This window comes from Nycticebus coucang, chromosome X (assembly GCF_027406575.1).
Source record: "Nycticebus coucang isolate mNycCou1 chromosome X, mNycCou1.pri, whole genome shotgun sequence".
Classification (NCBI taxonomy): domain Eukaryota; kingdom Metazoa; phylum Chordata; class Mammalia; order Primates; family Lorisidae; genus Nycticebus; species Nycticebus coucang.
Window position 1 is genome coordinate 42,455,394 of NC_069804.1, and position 18,223 is coordinate 42,473,616.

The 18,223-nt window shown below is 38.3% G+C and overlaps 1 protein-coding gene across 3 annotated transcripts in view; it reads left to right on the forward strand.

Annotated features, from left to right (window-relative positions):
* The window catches only part of USP9X (ubiquitin specific peptidase 9 X-linked), a 143,646-nt gene that overhangs the window by 15,581 nt on the left and 109,842 nt on the right, over positions 1 to 18,223 (forward strand). For all 3 annotated transcript variants that reach the window (XM_053579952.1, XM_053579955.1, XM_053579954.1), the window contains exons 2-3: positions 11,694 to 11,947; positions 16,633 to 16,778. In XM_053579952.1, the coding sequence (XP_053435927.1) occupies positions 11,852 to 11,947; positions 16,633 to 16,778 (242 nt within the window). In that variant the 5' untranslated portion in view covers positions 11,694 to 11,851. The remainder of the gene's footprint in view (positions 1 to 11,693; positions 11,948 to 16,632; positions 16,779 to 18,223) is intronic.

Consider the following 18,223-nt stretch of genomic DNA (forward strand, 5'->3'; position numbering starts at 1 on the left):
AATTTATTTCTTAGATAATTCCTTTTTTTTTTTTTTTTTTTTTTGAGACAGAGTCTCAGTATGTTGCCCTTGGTAGAGTGCTGTCGCATCACAGCTCACAGCAACCTCAAACTCTTGGGCTCAAGCGATTCTCTTGCCTCAGCCTCCCAAGTATCTGGGACTACAGGTGCCTGCCACAACGCCCAGCTACTTTTGTTGCAGTTGTCATTGTTGGTTAGCTGGCCTGGGCAGGGTTTGAACCCACCAACTTTGGTGTATGTGGCTGGCGCCGTAACCACTGTGCTACGGGTGGCGAGCCAAGTTCTCTGTTCTTATGTCATGCCTTTCCTACTGGGTAAAACCTTGACACCACTGCTACAGAACTGGGTGTGGCCAGTGGCTTCTCTGAGTCCCACTCCTCTTTCTTGGGCAGGGTGCTGAGTAGGGACAGCAACCTCTTTTTTTCTTATTTTTTTCTCCTGTCCTGGAACCAGTCCCTCAGTAAGGAAGGGCAACAAGGTGAGGGCCATTAGGGCTGCACTGTTCTTGGCCTGCTACACCTTGGTTTTAGCTTCTGCCCCGCAAATGGGGCCTAGATGTAAGAAAAAAGCCTCATACTTCTGGGCTGCTAGTGTCAATAGGTCAGAGCCTCTTCATCTTGGGATTGAGGGTGATGAGCAACAATGGCTGCTTTCCTCTCCTGGGGAAATACTATCCTTTGGAAGCTGGGTGGCAGTGGGGGTGTGTGTTCTTGGCTGTACTTACCTGGATAGGAGCCTGTGTCCTAAGCTGCTTCATGCCACAGACTTCTCTTATTGATTTTCTTGAGTAAATGTTTCTTCATTTGCTACATGCCCTTAGGACAATTTCCAGAGGCTTTCAGTATTTTTGCTTTTTTAAAAAATAATTTTCACTGGTTATGGTTGTTTCACTGGAGAGAACATCTACAGAGCTCCTGATGGCATCATTCCAGAAGTCATTTTTAATTTAAAATCACTCACCTTGCGTACAGCCACTTAAAAATTCGTGTTTGTGGTTGGGCTGGTAGCTTACAACGATAATCCTAGCACTCTGGGAGGCAGAGGTAGGGAAGGATTGCTTGAGCTCAGGAGTTTTGAGATCAGCCTGAGCAAGAGTTAGATCCCATCTCTATTAAAAATAGAAAATATTAGCCCAGCATGATGGTGTGCACCTGTAGTTCAGTCTGCTTCGGGATGCTGAGGTTAGAGGAGGCTGAGGCAGGAGGATTGCTTGAGCCTAGGAGTTGGAGGTTGCAGTGAGACTCTGTCTCAAAAAAAAAAAAAAAAAAAAAAAAAGTGCTTGAGAATGCCCTGGAAAGGATGAAGTTTACTGAAGCTTTGATGTACATATAAAAGCTTCTCGTACTCTTAATTTTGTACATAGAGAAGGTTTGAATAAGAGTTTGGCCAATTATGGAACATTTCTAAATGGATAAATTTGTGGTACCATAAAGAATTTTGCATGCAAGATGCACTTCTCTTGTGATGCCATCTAGGAAGTAGCTATGGATGTACACAGTGATTTAGTGCCAAAAATTAGGGGTCTGTGGATATGTGCGTGTTAATAGTGTTGAAAATAAGCATTTAGCTCAAGTAACATTTGAATTTAAACTTGGACATCTTCATTTGCATTAGCCTGAATTATTGATAGGCTATAAAGCTGTCTAGAGCTGTCATCAAAAGGGGAGGGACCTGTGTTTAACATAGTTGCCTTGACTGGCTTTTCGTATAATTTATCATAATGATATATGATAAGAATAGTAAGTTCTGTGCTAATGATATTGGCGATGCAGGTAGTGCTAGGAAAATAAAACCTTTACCCTTGAGCAAAGGCTGCATTGTAAAAATTGCTTAGGGATGTTAGGTTTATAGCTGTGGACTCAATCATTGAAAATAACTTAGTGTATTTCAGACTCCTTAACATGAACTCTCCCCATTGAACAATAATGTTTTCCCCCAAAGATGGGATCTTGCTATGTTGCCAGGCTGCCATAGAACCCCTGGGCTCAAGCAGTCCTGCCTCAGCCTCCCAAGTAGCTAGGACTACAGGTTCACACCACTATACCTGGCTAATTTTTATAGCAGTTTTGATTGTACCATATTTCATAGGAATGTAGCTAATTGTGTCTTATCAAATTCCTTGGTGTGTATAGCTATTAATAATGATGTAGAATAATACTTGGGGGAACCACAAATTAACTGAAAAATCCAACTTTGTGTTTCTGTATTGAAAGTATTCTGATACAGTTTATCTTGAAGGTGGAGACAATGGTGAGATTAATGGTATTTTTTTCCTCATTTTCTGACATCATCAGTGTATATCATGATGGTTAAAACTGTCGACCACTGGAGCTTGTACTACCTGGGTTTGAATTCTGGATCTACAACTTTGACAGCATATTCTCTTTGTCCCAGTTTCTTGACTCATGAAATGGAGCTCTGAGGATTAAATAACTTGCTTAGAGGTGTGGTTGGTATGTGCCTATAGTCCCAGTTTCCTGGGATGCTGAGGCAGGAGGATCCCTTGACCCCAGGAGTTTGAGGTTGCAGTGTAGTGAGCTATGATTGTGCCACTGTATTCCTGCCTGAGCAACAGAGCAGTAGACCCTGCCTCAAACAAAAAACTTGCTTAGAATAGTGCCTGACAGAAAATAAACACTGAAGTGTTAGGTGCTGTTATCACTTTGTTTTTGGAGAAAGAGTCTTACTGTGTCACCCTCGGTAGAGTGCTGTGGTGTCACAGCTCACAGCAACCTTGAACTCTTGGGCATAAGTGATTGTCTTGTCTTAGCTTCCCAAGTAGCTGGGACTACAGGCACCCACGTCCAGCTATTTTTTGTTACAGTTGTCATTGTTGTTTAGCTGGCCCGGACTGGGTTCGAACTCGCCTGCCTTGGTGTATGTAGCTGGCGCCGTAACCACTTTGCTACGGGTGCTGAGCTTGTTATCACTTTTTAATAAGGAAAATTTTATTTAAAATTTGAGATGTCATACTGGCTGCAATAGTATTGAGATTGGGGAATGAGAAACAAAGTTGAAAAAATAAAAGCTGATTGTGAATGACCTTAGATGTGTAATAAGTGGAGATGAGAAGCTATTAAAGATTTCAGAGGCCGAAACTGTTGAAATTAATGTAGCATTAACATTCTGACCAAATTGGTATGGTAGTGTATAGACTAGCCAGGATTCTGTTAAAAATGGGTGTCTAGACTAGAGTGGTAGAAATGGGAGTAGAAAAGATAAGATTGAACACATCATAGAAAGAATTGATGGAGACGGAAAAGCTAATCAAGATCATCCCCCTAGTAATTTTTTTCTTACAACCCACCATTTCAGTTTTTAGCACTGCGGTAGACTGTTGTGTCCCCTCCACATTCTTATGTTGAAACCTAACCTCCCAGTGATGGTATTAAGAGGTGTGGGACTTTTGGGAGGCAGTTGGGTCATGAGAGTGGAGCCCTCATGAATACAATTAGTGTTCTCAGAAAGAGACTCTAGAGAGCTCCCTTGCTTCTTCATCCATGTGAGGATACAGCGAGAAGACAACTGTCTATGACCTAGGAAGTGGATCTTCACCAGGCACTTTATCTGCGAGCACCTTGATCTTATCTTCCAGAACTGTGAGAAATAAACATGATTGAACTACTCAGTCTATTTTTATTATGGTATTCTGAATGAACTAATACACCTATTGTGTGCCAGTGAATCCTTGGGATTAAATTATGAGCAGAGCTCCTATAGCTTCTGCTTTTGTGGAGCTTTTATGTTAGGGAGAAAAATCATCATATAGGTGCTGTGGAAGAAAAGTGCAGCTAGCTGCCTCTAAGAGCCTAGGATGGATCCTGAGTCAGGAGCGTTGAGAGCTAGTAAATCAGTATGGGCAAAACTAAGTAGACTACTTGTGCAGAGGTGGCATGAAACAACCTTTTGAAGCAACAAGATGGCAAATTCAGCTAGAGTTTGAATAAGTTTCGGGTGGGGTAGCTGCAAGATGAGGCTGGAGTTGGGTGTTTGAGGGCCTTGTTGGCCATTAGAGAAATATTTTCATCTTCATCTTGGTCTTTGAAGATTTTTGAGCAGTGCCGTAACATAAGGTATATTTTGAATTGTAGTAATGCTCATAGTGATGACTTCTAATGTCAAAAAGATAAAAACATAATTGGATATGGATGCAGGCCTGACAAGAACTATGCTTTTAAGAGAAAACTCCGTCCCTTGTCTTCCCTTTTTTCCTCCTAATTCTCCCCCCGTTTGAATTTTTATTTTATTTTGTTGAGACAGTCCTACTTAGTTGCCCTCGGTAGAGTACCGTGGCGTCACTCAAACTCTTGGGCTTAAATGATGCTCTTGCCTCAGCCTCCCAAGTAGCTGGGACTACAGGCGCCCTCCACAACACCTGGCTGTTTTTAGAGACAGGGCCTCACTCTTGTTCAAGGCTGATCTCGAACCCATGAGCTCAGGCAATCCACCCATCTCAGCCTCCCAGAGTTCTGGGATTACAGGTGTGAGCCACTGTGCCAGGCCTTTTTTTTTTTTTTTGAGATAGAGTCTTAAGCTGTTGCCCTGGGTAGAAGTACTGTGGTGTCATAGCTCACAGCAACCTCCAACTCTTGGGCTTAAGTGATTCTCCTGCCTCAGTCTCCCAAATATCTGGGACCACAGGTACCTGCCACAATGCCCGGACATTTCTTTGATGCAGTTGTCATTGTTGTTTAGCCGGCTGGAGCCAGGTCGGAACCTGACAGCCTCGGTGTATGTGGCCCGCCTCGTAACCACTGTAGGCGCCGAGCTTATCAAAGTGTTTTCTAAGAAACAACTCATTTTGAGGTTCAATAAAGGAAATAATTTGGTAGGGTGTTGGAGTTGCTGTTGCTTGTTTATGGTCTCTGTCCTACGTCTGTAATGTTTGTTCCACAACAGCAGAGAGATTTGATATACTTTTTACTTCTATAGTCTCCTATGCTTAGGACAATACGTAGTCCAGTATAGATACTCAGTACTTACTTCTTGAATGACTTAAGCTTTTGAGTTTTTATTTAAATATGTTTTATCATTTGGACAAAGAGAAATTTAGAAAAAGAAGGAAATCTTTCTTCTTTCCTTTTTTTTGGGGGGAGGGGGCAGAGTTACAGTTTGTTGCCCTCAGTAGAGTGCTATGGCATAACAGCTCACAGCAACCCCAAACTCTTGGGGTTAAGGGATTCTCTTGCTGGTGCCTGCCATAAATGCCCAGCTATTTTTTAGAGATAAGGTATGGCTTTGGCTCTGGCTCTTGGCTCAGTCTGGTCTCAAACTCATGAGCTCAGGCAGTCCACCCACCTTGGCCTCCCAGAGTGCTAGGATTACAGGTGTGAGCCACCGTGCCCAGCCAAAAGAAGGAAATCTTGAAGTATGCTGGGATTATATGTAGAATTGTAGAGGATTTCAGTGTGCTCTTTAAAAGGGAAGGGGGAGATTCTTGGGATATGGCGAAAGTTTGAGCAGAGATGGAATAATGACTGGGTTAAACATTGTGCAGAGGGGTTTCCAGAACTTAAATTTCTCCACCAGCTTTCCAAAAGTTCTGGAAAGCTTAAAGTAAACGTAAAGGCTTTGCAGCTTATGCAGTGGTAGATTTTTTAAGAGAATATGTAGACCAACTTTTAGCTAAGTAAAGGTGATGCTTTTCCCATTATGGAAGATGTTGGGATGCTAGGTTTGAATATGAAAAATGCTTTGTGTCATAGAGGCAATCTAATTGCCATTTTGGTTGTATTTTGTCTTGTAGGAAATTCAAAATACATTCTGTTTATAGAACATTCTTGTTTTTATGAAATAAAGCTTAAAACTTAATGTGGCAAAATTTAAAAAAAATTATTTATTTATTTATTTTGAGACAAGAGTCTCACTTATTAACCCTCAGTAGAGTGCCGTGGTGTCACAGCTCACAAGCAACCTCCAAATCCTTGGGCTTAGGCGATTCTCTTGCCTCAGCCTCCCGAGTAGCTGGGATTATAGGCGCCCGCCACAATTCCTGGCTATTTTTTTTTTGTTGTTGTTGCAATTTGGCCGGGGCTGGGTTTGAACCCACCACCCTCGCTATATGGGGGCTGGCACCCTACCCACTGAACCACAGGTGCTGCCCAGTAAAATGTTTTTTTTTTTAGAGACACAGTCTCACTTTATCACCCTCAGTAGAGTGCTTTGGCATCACAGCTCATAGCAACCTCCAGCTCCTGGGCTTAGGCGATTCTCTTGCCTCAGCCTCCGGAGTAGCTGGGACTGTAGGTGCCTGCCACAATGCCCAGCTATTTTTTTGTTGCAGTTTTGCTGGTGCCGGGTTTGAACCGCCACCCTCGGTATATGGGGCCAGCGCCCTACTCACTGAGCCACAGGCGCTGTCCAATGTGGTAAAATTTTTACACTGTGATTTGTTGAATTTGAACATTCATATAGGAAGTGATTGTTACTTTGTCAATTTTAAATGCTTTGAGTAATTACAGAGTTGCTCTGTTGGATTTAGGATACTGCTGCTTTGATTTCCTGTAGAAAGCTTGTTTTAGCCTTACTAGGTGATACAGAAAACAAACTGTTAGAGCCCCGCGACTGTTGCTTGGAATCAAATAAAGCAGTGTGATTCCCCAGCTGTTCCCCTCATTTGGGTAAATTAGTTGTAACTTACCTGTGTTAAGTTCTCCTCTCAAGCCTTTCCAAATTATATCTGAAAACAATGTTTGCAAATTTATTCTTGATATTTAAGAACCCTGAACGGTACATAATAAAAGGGAAAAAGAAAATTAGGTTTTTGAGAATTATATGTATTATTTGAGAGGTATTTGTAAGATACCTTTTATTAAAGTAGTTCTCATGGCATTCTTTGTGGGTAACACTATCAATTTTGAAGACCTGGGAGAGACTCACTGGCAATCTTAAAAGATAGTGAGCAGCCGGGGTGGGATTTTGAATAAGAGCTTTGTTTGAATCTAGAAATTATAGTAGAACCCCCCCATAGTTGATAACCTCCTTAGGTTGACCTGACTTTCTTTTCTTTTCTTTTTTTTTTTAATTTCTAGCTTTAGTACTACAGTTTTTATTTTATTTATTTATTTATTTATTGCAGTTTTTGGCCGGGGCTGGGTTTGAACCCGCCACCTCCAGCATATGGGGCCGGCGCCCTACTCCTTTGAGCCACAGGCACCGCCCAAGTTGACCTAATTTTCATAGACAGTGCCCTACACATACATATCAGTATAGTAGGCTTAGTTGTGTATATTGACCAGTTTGTTACAGTCCCCTTGGGTGGTCAAAGTATAGATGTTTCATTGTATTTTTAATTGCCCCATACCCATTTCTTGCTCTTTATCTCCCATCCTAGCATGCTGAGGGAAAGGCCTCAAATTCTTATGTGCTAGAAATGTCTATTAAAAATAGAAAAGAGCAGGGTATACTATGTGGAGACTTGATAATACCCACCCAGCAATATTGGAAATCTAGAAGTGACAACTGACAAAGGTAGAAGAAACAGAAACTAAGAGAAAGATGAGACTATATGAGATAGGTATGGCAAGCAGCTTGAGGTTTCGCTGATTGAATATCCTGTAAGAAGCAGAAGATAATTTAGTTCTGTGGTATGAGAGAAAGGTGTTTTTTTGAGGCAGAGTTTTTGCACTTCCACTTTATTCCATTTATCCTAAAGTTATTTTGTCTAGAATGTATCACTGAACTTTTTGATTTGTCTGTGGATGGAGGGTTATTGGAATATGTGCAGGTAAAAAGATATTGTGCATAAAAAATGAGAATATAATTTTAAGATATTTTAGCTCACATCTCCATATTTAGCTCACGGAGCAGTTGGTGCTATGTATATAAAATATTACTGTGAAAAAATGCATAATAAAACTTACCATTTTGAAGTGTGCAGTGACATTAGGCACATTTCATATTGTGTACTTCTTACCACCATCCATTTCCAGAAGTTTCATCTTCCCAAACTGAAACTCTGTACCCCTTAAAACGATAACTCCCCATGTCCTTGTCTCTGTGGGCCCTAGTAACCACCATTCTATTTTCTGTCTCTTATTATGAGGTGTGACTAGTGGAAGCATGCGGCATCATACTTTTGTGACTGGCTTATTTCACTTAGCATAATGTCCTCCTGGTTGAGCCATGTTGTAGCTATGTCAGAATTTCCTTTTTTAAAATACTCTTAAGTAATAATTGCATGTATGTACCAGAGTTTGTTCATCCTTTCATTCATTGATGGACACTTGGATTGCTCCCAGGAAAGACTTTTTTTTTTTGGAGACTCACTTTGTCACCCTGTGTAGAGGGCTGTGGTGTTACACCTCACAGCAACCTCAAACTTGGTTGGGTTCAAGTGACCTTCTTGCCTCAGCCTCTGGAGTAGCTGGGACTACAGGCGCCTACCACAGTGCCCCGCTGTTTTTTAGAGACAGGGTCTCTCACTCTTGTTCAGGCTGGTCTCGAACTCTAAAGCTCAAGCAATCCACCCCTCGGCCTCCTAGAGTGCTAGGATTATATAGGCGTGAACCACCGCGCTTGGCCTCCAGGAAAGACTTCTAAAAGAAATTTCGCCTTGGTCTAGTGGACAAGGTGATAGAATTAATTCTAGGCAAGTCTACTTTCTACCTGTACTTGGGTCAAGTCACTTAACTTTGTAGAGCTTCAGTTTTTAAATTTATAGCGAAATGCCACAAATTCTGTGTAAACTAAAGATTATCCCCCCAGAATACCACTTTAATTATGATGTGCCTCAGCAGCCCCCAGCTTGACTCACACTTGGGAATATAGTGTGTACATTGCTTCTCCCCTCACTCACTCTTAAGATGAGGTAGAGATTTTATAAAAGGACTTCTGGGTGATGCTAACAAATCCATCTTCCTCCCTTCCCCTTCTTTAGCTCTGTGTTCAAGACCCTCAAGTTTTGCCTGAATTCCAGACTTGTAGAGTCACCTCTTTTAGTGAGAGTTTTCACCTCAATTTCAGTGCTCAACACCATCTTCCTTACTCCTTCCCTTTGAAAAGAAGTAGGGAGGAAGCTTGGAGTTCAGGACTGTAACAGCCTAGGAAGCTCATGAGAAGAGAGGGGGTAAGTCAGTGGCAGCCAGCTGTGTCTAATGCTAGGAAGAATGCTAAGAAGCAGTCATTTGATTTGTCAGTTAAGTTAGTGGAGCACTTTTTGTGGACTAGATACTAGACCACTAGACACCTCCTGTCCTCCTATCAGTGCACATACAAAGCTTGTATGTAATTTTTTAGGGGGAATTAATCTTCACATCTATCTATAGACTTAAAGACCCTCTGGCTTAAAGCAGTTTTTTTGCAGTTTGGACACAGGTGGTGAAAGAGAATGAAGTGAAAGGGAAGGTGGAGATATTCTTAGAACTTTTGGGGGAAGGGAAGGGTGGAGATTGGTGATTGTCAAGCACAGTCTACAGAGGTGTCCAACCTGCACTCATATTTGCATGCTGATTTTGTGAGGATTTTTTGCACATTCGTCGTGTTGTATATCAGGGAAAGTATGCACGAACCCCCAGTCTCACCCCTCCCCTTTTTTTCCTAATCACCTTTTCCCAAGACTGTTGTCAAATGTGCGCCCAATGAAAAAAGGTTTGACACCCTTGGTTGTTTAGGGAAAGGCATCCAGGAAAAGATTGGGGTGTGTGTGTGTGATGATGATGAGAACATCATCCAGTGGAAAGGGTATATGATGGGGTCATGAGTCCAGATAGGGGTGGGATGAGCAAAAGGAAGAAATTGGAATAAATTTGAAGCAGAGAATGAAGTTGATGAATTGGTTAGTTGATATTTTGAGTGCTAAGGAAAAAAATTTGAATAATTTGTCAGACCCAGAGTAGCTAAGGGAAATAATGGATAAATTTCTTAAGGTTTTAAAAATTGTCTGCTTCAGGGCGGCGCCTTTGGCTCAAAGGAGTAGGGCGCCAGCCCCATATGCCGGAAGTGGTGGGTTCAAACCCAGCTCTGGCCAAAAACTGCAAAAAAAAAAAATTGTCTGCTTCATATAACAGTTTTTGTAATTTAAGGTGTATAAAATGGAAAACAAAGTGAGAGGCTGCTTAATCTTTTCATTGATTTTTTTTCACTTTATGTATGAAAAAGCTTTTATGTTCATTCTTAGCCTCACCAGTACTTGTTATCAGTGTTAAGCTTTTTTTTAATTTTGCCAATTTGTGAGTGAAGCAAAATCTTAGCTTTGTGTTTTGTAGTTTTGCAATTACTAATGAGATTGAGAGGCAGAATAATGTTAGCATTTAAGAGCTGCAGAGTCGCTGACTTAGAATCCCATTTCACCACTTAGTACCAATACAGGTAATTTGCTTTTGCTCTCTGCCTCCCTTATCTGTAAGGAGGGATGATAACAGTTCCTACTATATACATTTGTGAGGATTAAAGTGCTCCAAACAGTGCCTAACATGTGAAAAACATTACTTTAAAACTGGATATTATTTCATGTATTTATTGGTCACTTCTGTTTATTTATTTATTTGAGACTTTTCATGTCTTTTGCCTGTTTTTTTCTACTGAGTCTTCTTTTTCTTATTTAGTAATGTTTTGGACATAAATAGTGCAGATATTTTCTTACACTCGCCTTTCAAATTTTACATAGACAAATCTGTTAAACTTCTCTTGTGCCTCTGAATTTTGCTTTAAACATACTCTTCCAGTACTTTCTATTGTTTGCATTTCCTCACTGATCTACCTGTAATTTATTTATGTTATGTGGTTTAAGGTATACTTTTTTTGAAAATGATAGCTTAAAGAGCTTCAGAGAAGTCTTAAAGTTAGATTCTAATTATAATTAGTCTCTGCATAACTTGGGCAGGCCTCTGCTTGCTGTTACTTTTTTTTACTCTATAAAATGGGGATAATACGACCCACCTTCTGTACTGTGTAGACTGGGTATGTGAATCAAATGAGTTGTTGGCAGAGCACTTGGAATCTTCTCGTGACATTTTGCTAACCTAAGTATCTGGCAATAAATACGTAGGTGTTAATATTAACTGAAGTAAATGAGCCCCAGGTATGCCTTATATACTAGGGTGTAAAATATTGAGTATCTTAAACCAGGTTATGTGAACTTGACAGATTTGGTTGTATTGCAGTAGTAGTGTATAATTTGAACCCTCTCCCAAGAAAAACTCCCCTAAAGAAGTCTTTTGGGTTTTCAGTTTTTTGTTGGGGTATTTGGGGGGTGGGGGGTGGAGCGGGAAAAACAAATTTGTTCTCATGATTTTGGAGGCTGGAAGTCTAATGTCAGAGTGTTGGCAGGTTTGGTTTTTAAGTCTTGAGCTTGAGCATGTACATTTTAACATTGTGTTTTCGGAATTAGCAAATTGAAGACAGTTTTACCTTTCTATAGTTTAATCAAAACAGCAACTAAGTAAGTACCTTGATAAATTGTCTTTGGAGTCAGTTCCAGGAGAAAACTGAAGTATTAACATATATAGTAGTAACACTCTACTTGTATGTCTTCTTGGCATAATGACTCATGCACTATTGTTATCAGTTTAAGTTTTATGTAGTATTAACGACATTTCAGCTTTTTACCTTTCCCTCGTTTATATAGCCACCTTCTCCTAACTAGGTTCACTGTGATAACTAAATTTGAACAGTTTCTTAATTCATGTTTTTTTATATCTAAAACAAATGTACTTTTTTTCCTTCTACTTATAGGTTATGCAATGGTCTCTGCAAGATGGTTTATTCTTGAATTGGAGCTTTTTAAGACTGACAAATGCTGGTACTTCATCTTCTATAAGTGGACTATAATTTCTTTTCTCAAGACAACTACATAAGCAGACAAAATTGCAAAGATCTGCCCTGTGTCGAGTATGACAGCCACGACTCGTGGCTCTCCAGTCGGAGGGAATGACAACCAGGGCCAAGCTCCTGATGGACAGTCTCAGCCCCCCCTCCAACAGAATCAGGTAGGACCTTGAAGATACTAGTTAGTAGTTGCATTGATATGTCATTATAGGATACTAAATGATGGAGCATGTTCTGAATAATTTGTGAAACAACCAAAAAATTTATTTTAAGTTTTAAGAAAGTGAACATAGGTCTTGCACAGTAATGAGAAAGCTCAAGTGCTGTAGACAGTGATGCTTGTGTATGTAGCCTATCTTTTTCTGGTATCTTATACTGCCATCATTATTAAAATTAATTATTTAAACCCTATTTCAATTCTGAGGGAAAACATTAAATTATTTAGTGTTCTGTGGTTAAGAGCATGAACCCATCATAGATGATAACATCACTTTGTGTATCCCATAAACTTAATGCAATTATAAATTGTCAGTTTACAATGAAATTTTGAAAAGAGCATGAACTCAAGTTATATTGCTAGTATTAAATTTTCAGTTTTATACTATTATTGTAAATGCTAGCTTTATGACTCTGGATAAGTTATATAATCTCTAAGTCTCAGTTTCTTCATTTATACAGTGGAGATAATAATAGTGTAACTACTTCATTGAATTGTTAGGAGGATCATTAGAAGTAATGTTTGCAAAGGGCTAATGGAGAGTTTTATGATGGCCCCAACTGATAGGATAATCTTTTTTCTATTCTCTGGTTGAATTTATGCAAGGTTTCTGTTATGTCTTTAATCATTTGGAAGATTTCACTGGTAGAACCATCTGGCCGAGGGTTTTATTTGTAGAAAGGTTTTAATTATGTTACAGATCCATTTTTTTTTTTTTAAATAGGAGAATTTTCTGATTTTTTGTATTTTTCAAGGAATTTGTCCATTTCATCTAGATGGTCAAATTTATTGAGGTAAGGTTGTTTACAATGTCTTTTTAAAAGTCTTTTTATAGACTTCAGGTCTGTGGTTAATATCCGTCACTCATTTCTGATACTGCTAATTTGTGTTTTTTCTCCTTTTCTTTTTAGTGATTTACCAATTTTCATCAAACCTTTTAAAAAAGGTCCAACTTTTTTGGACTTTGATTTCTCCCTTCCTTCATTTGTATGCTTTTACTCTTTGTTCCTTTTACTTCCTTTGGATTTGGTTTGCTGTTCTTTTACTTATTTTTTGAAATGAAAGTTTAGATTGATTTCAGCCTTCTTTTCTAATACATGTAGTTTTATATTGGGAGGCAATAAACTGAATGATAAACATTAAAACTTGTGATATGCAGCTCAAACAGTGCTTAGAGGGAATTAGCCAGGGTGTGTTTATATAAGTCACAAACATGCTCTTTACAGTTGGTATATGTTTATGTAGAACCTATGTGGGTAAGTTTTCAGGCAAAAGTGTTATTTTAGAGTACTTTATATTTGTTACTTGAGCATAAGTTCTTAATTGTCCAGCTGCTATAGATTAGGTTCTGTCTGTCTATCTCATATACAAGTATGGTAGAAAAGAGCTGCTTTCCCTCCTTTTTCCTCTCCCTGTTTTAGAGACGTGAACGAGTCAGGGTTTGTTTGGTTTTTTTTTCCTACCCCAAATAAATGTGCCAGCTTTATTAGTTCCTTTTCTTCTCTAGTTCTCACTATTTTAAGAGATAAAATACTAAAGTGTGGTTATAGGTCTGAGACAGAGTTAGGTCTTTCCTGTGTCATAAATTGGTTAACCAATATTTAGGTTTCTTTAAGCATAAGGTAGTTAGAGGTTTCTCTGAGTGCCAAGGATTTCTAATTTTAAAGTAAGAGCTAGTGACTGGAGTTCCAGTTTCTTCCCCCCACCCCTTTTTTCCATTTTATACGTGCATTGTGTGTGGAAGTTTTGCAATGTTTGTGGCTTGCATGGCCTTAGATGAAAAGTAAACCTTTTCTTTAACTTTATTTTAAGGTGTACTTGAATTTTAGAACCCTTGGGTTTGTGATATTCATCTTGATATATATCTATTGGTAATTTAAAACAACAAAGAAAGAAATGAAATTTTCCTTATTAGGATTTTAGTTATTTCATAAGATCTGACACTGCTGGACCAACAGGAAGCAACCAAAGTTAATCACTCTTCAACTGAGGGCTTGCTTTTTGGATATTATTTTTATACATTGACATAAAGGGAATTTCTAAAATCAGATTTTTCACTTAATTTTTTATAGAGAGTTTTAGGTTCTAGTGTATGTAGTAAGACTCAGTGCTACATGAAACCTTAATGAAGGCACTGGGATGGAACACTCTTGGATGTGGTTGCTGGGAGGGTACTAATTTTCTGCAATGGAATTTAGTAATATTTGTATCAGTGGCCTTAAAATAAATTGTTTATGTTGTTTATGGATTATATTTCTAAGATCCTAGCCTCAAGAAAAGTTGTTCAACTCAAAGATTTATATATGAAAAGAATCATTACAGGGGCCATAGTTGTTAGCAGTAAAAATGATAAGATGCTAAATGTCCCTTATTTAATTTTATTTGGTTCGTGTAACACTATCTGGCCATTGATTTTTTTTTTTTTTTTTTAAGGTTCTAATTTAAAAAAATTGAATACTCAAATATTGAATGGAAAATGATACATGCTGGGATAATCCTAGTTTATTGAAAATGTATATACATAGGGTGGCGCCTGTGGCTCAAAGGGGTAGGGCCCCAGCCCCATATGCCGGAGGTGGTGGGTTCAAACCCAGCCCCGGCCAAAAAAAAAAAAAACTCAAAAAAAGAAAATGTATACATATATGGTCAGTTTTTATTTGGCTCATAAAGATTAAATGTCAGTGGTGGTCCTTATCTGTTGGTATGATATTACAGTTATTTAAAATTTTATTTTTGCCTTTATCTTTATGAGCATGGGTAAAATAATACATACTGTGGGAAGGGAAGTTTCAAAAATAAGGCAGGCTTTCAAATCAGATATTTCTGTTGGATTCGTAACACTTGAATTCTGTGCTATAGATTCCTTTGCCTTGAGACTAACTTGATGGGCACTTGCCCAGTATTCTCCATCTTAGGTAAAAGTTCACCATTTAATTGCCAACTGGCCATAAAAGTTCATGTATAAACTTTAAAGTAGAACATATTAATGGTAGTATACCCATGGAAGTATACCCATATACCATGCTTTTGCTTAGGCAACTGTTTATTATACAGCTGTTAAATAGGTGCTTGAATGATAGAAAGAGAGGCTCTTCTCTAAAGGGCCACCAACCTGCAGAGAATAAAAAATTCAGGAGCACATGAGTAAAGATCAGTTTAAAGTTTAGGCCAATTTTTATTCTGAAAAAATATCATCTTACTAAATTTAAGAATAAAGGTCATAAAAGTTCTTTGGCTTAGCTTAGTTGTGAAAATAGTATGTATTGCGAAAGTAGAGGGGCAGAGATAAAGATGTGCTAAAAATAAGGATTGAAAGAAATGAAAATTAGTCATTAGTTGAAAGTGACATGACTTATTTAGAACACGTAATTATGAACTATTATTGTTTGGACAGTAGTTTCAAAGTAGGGAAATTATGGAATAATTCTTATATTTTCCGCTTCAAATTAAAAAATAAAAGTAGAAGTTATAAATTAAACTTTTGAATCTTAAAAGTGTGATGTTTTCAGCCAGGATGACTCATGCCTATAATCTTAGCACTCTGGGAGGCCAGTGCCAGGTCACTTGAGCTCAGGAGTTTGAGACCAGCCTGAGCAAGAGCAAGAAAATATTAACTGGACATTGCAGCAGGTGCCTATGGTTCCAGCTACCCTGGAAGCTCAGGCAGGAGGATTGTTTGAACCTAGGAGTTTGAGGTTGCTGTGAGCCAGGCTGATGCCACAACATTCTAGCCTGGGCAATAGAATGAGAGACTCTGTCTCAAAATAAATAAATAAAAATAATTTAAAAGGAAAAAGAAAATTAAAATGTGATGTTTCATATTTGTATGGTAGTTGCTATCATGACAGGGCTTATAATAGGGAACGTAAGCAGAGAGGCATTGTGTTCATTATGGTTAAGAACACAAACATCAGAATAGACTTGGGTTCATATTCTTACTATAGTGTACAATCTGTATGACCTTGAACCATTTATTGTCTGGTTTGTTTTCCCATTTTTTAAGTGTCAGTAGAATAACTTCATTAGGCATTGAGGATTAGATGAAAGTATTTTAAAGTACAACAGCACAGCGATTGTCTGAAACAACATAAATTTTTAGTAATTTTATCTTTTATTATTATTTTTTTTGTGTGTGTGTGGTTTTTTTTTTTTTTTGGCTAGGGCTAGGTTTGAACCTGCCACCTCCGGCATATGGGACCGGCGCCCTACTCCTTGAGCCACAGGCGCCGCCCAGTAATTTTATCTTTTATAAAAACCTAGGATATAGTATCCCTTGGTATCCCTGGGGGATTGGTTCCAGGAGCTTCTCTGCAATGGCAAAATTAGCATCTGCTTAAGTACCTGATATAAAATGATGTAATATTTGCATATAACCTACACAAATCCTGTATACTTTAAGTCATCTCTATATTACTTATATCTAATACAGTATAAATACTATGTACATAGTTGTTATGCTGTGTCATTCATTTAGGGAATAATTGTAAGCAAAAAAGTCTGCATGTTTGGAGAGCTAACTGTATTTACAAAATTTAAAGTTTAAATCTTTTATCTTTGGTGTTTGAATTACTAAATTATTGTGCATATGTTATAGATACTTAAATCTGGAATATTTCATTTTTAATTAAGACTTCATCGCCTGATTCTTCCAATGAAAATTCCCCGGCAACTCCTCCAGATGAACAAGGTCAAGGTGATGCTCCACCACAGCTCGAAGATGAGGAACCTGCATTTCCACATACTGACCTGGCAAAATTGGATGACATGATCAACAGGTGAGTTGACTTCATTTGTTTTTTTTAAAAATGTGTGTAACACACAAGAAAACCAAGTTTCTCAGCATTGTTTCTGGTAGTGGATAAGAAAAAAATAGTGTCGACAGGAATGTCACAGTAACCCCACTGTCAATCCTTAATACTCTTCCTATCTTAGTTAACTGCAAAATACTTTGTAACCCATAATTCTTAATGAAAAGGGGTGACAGTGTTAATTTTTCAGATTAATGTTAAGCTGTACATGGCAGTTTCCCTTGATGAGAGTTTATGAAGCTTTTTTGTCATTGATACATTGGTTGCTGGATGACTTTAATAATTTTGGGATGCTTTGAGGTAAACCAAGTCACAAGGATGTTAAGTTCCTTGTGAACTCTTGACTAGCTGAGCCATTTAACCATCTCAGTTATTTGTTTTTCTTGACCTTTGTCTCAAGGAGCAATTCAGAGTGTAATTTTTCATAGTTGTAGTGCAAATAATCCTTCTCTCTTACCCCTGCACACTTCACTTATTTAGAGGAAGATTCCAAGAGACCGAAGCTTTAAGTTTTTGTGCAGAGGAAGAAAAAAATTTCAAGAGGCTAAAGGAAGAGCTTGTCAAGGAATCCCCATTCATATAGCTGTGATCTTTACCAGGCTATGGGCTCAACAAGTGAATGTTAGGGGAAATGTGACACATTTCCCCCTCACTCCCAAAAAGGAAAGTAACAAAAACACACACTCTTATAAGCACTTTTCTTACTGAGTTTATCTTGTTGTATTTCACTTTCTAAAAATAAGACAGTACTGTTCAGTGCATAATGTCAGGAGAAAAGAAATTCTTTGCATTAAAAAAATCTGAATACATAAGTAATGTGTATACATTGTTAAACATAGAAATATTTAGGCAAATTTCTCTATAATTTTCCCCTTATGTGTATACATTCCAACCAAAAATTACTGTTAACAATCATGAGTACAGATGAACTTTGTGTTTACTATCAGAATGTATTAATTTTTCTATGAGATACTTACTGTTTTGTAACTTGCTTTCTTCATTTATCTTGAATATTTTCTCATTAATATTGTTTTTAATGGCGTATCTATTTTTTGAGGCAGGGTCTCACTCTGTCACCCCTGCATAGAGTGCTGTGGTATCAGCTTAGCTCACAGCAGCCTCAAGCTCTTGGGCTTAAGCCATCCTCTTACCTCAGCTTCCTGAGTAGCTGGGACTACGAGCACTTGCCACAACACCTGACTAATGCTGTATTTAAAAGAAAATAAAACTGCATGGTGGTCTCAGCTAGGACAGGAGGATTGTTTGAGCCCAACCTAGACAATATAGCAAGATTCATCTCTTACAAAATATATACATATTAAATGTGATTCTGGCCAATAGCAATTGTATACAATGAATTATAGTCAAACAAAAATTGTGTAGGTTTGTTTGTAATGGTCCCTAACTGTTCA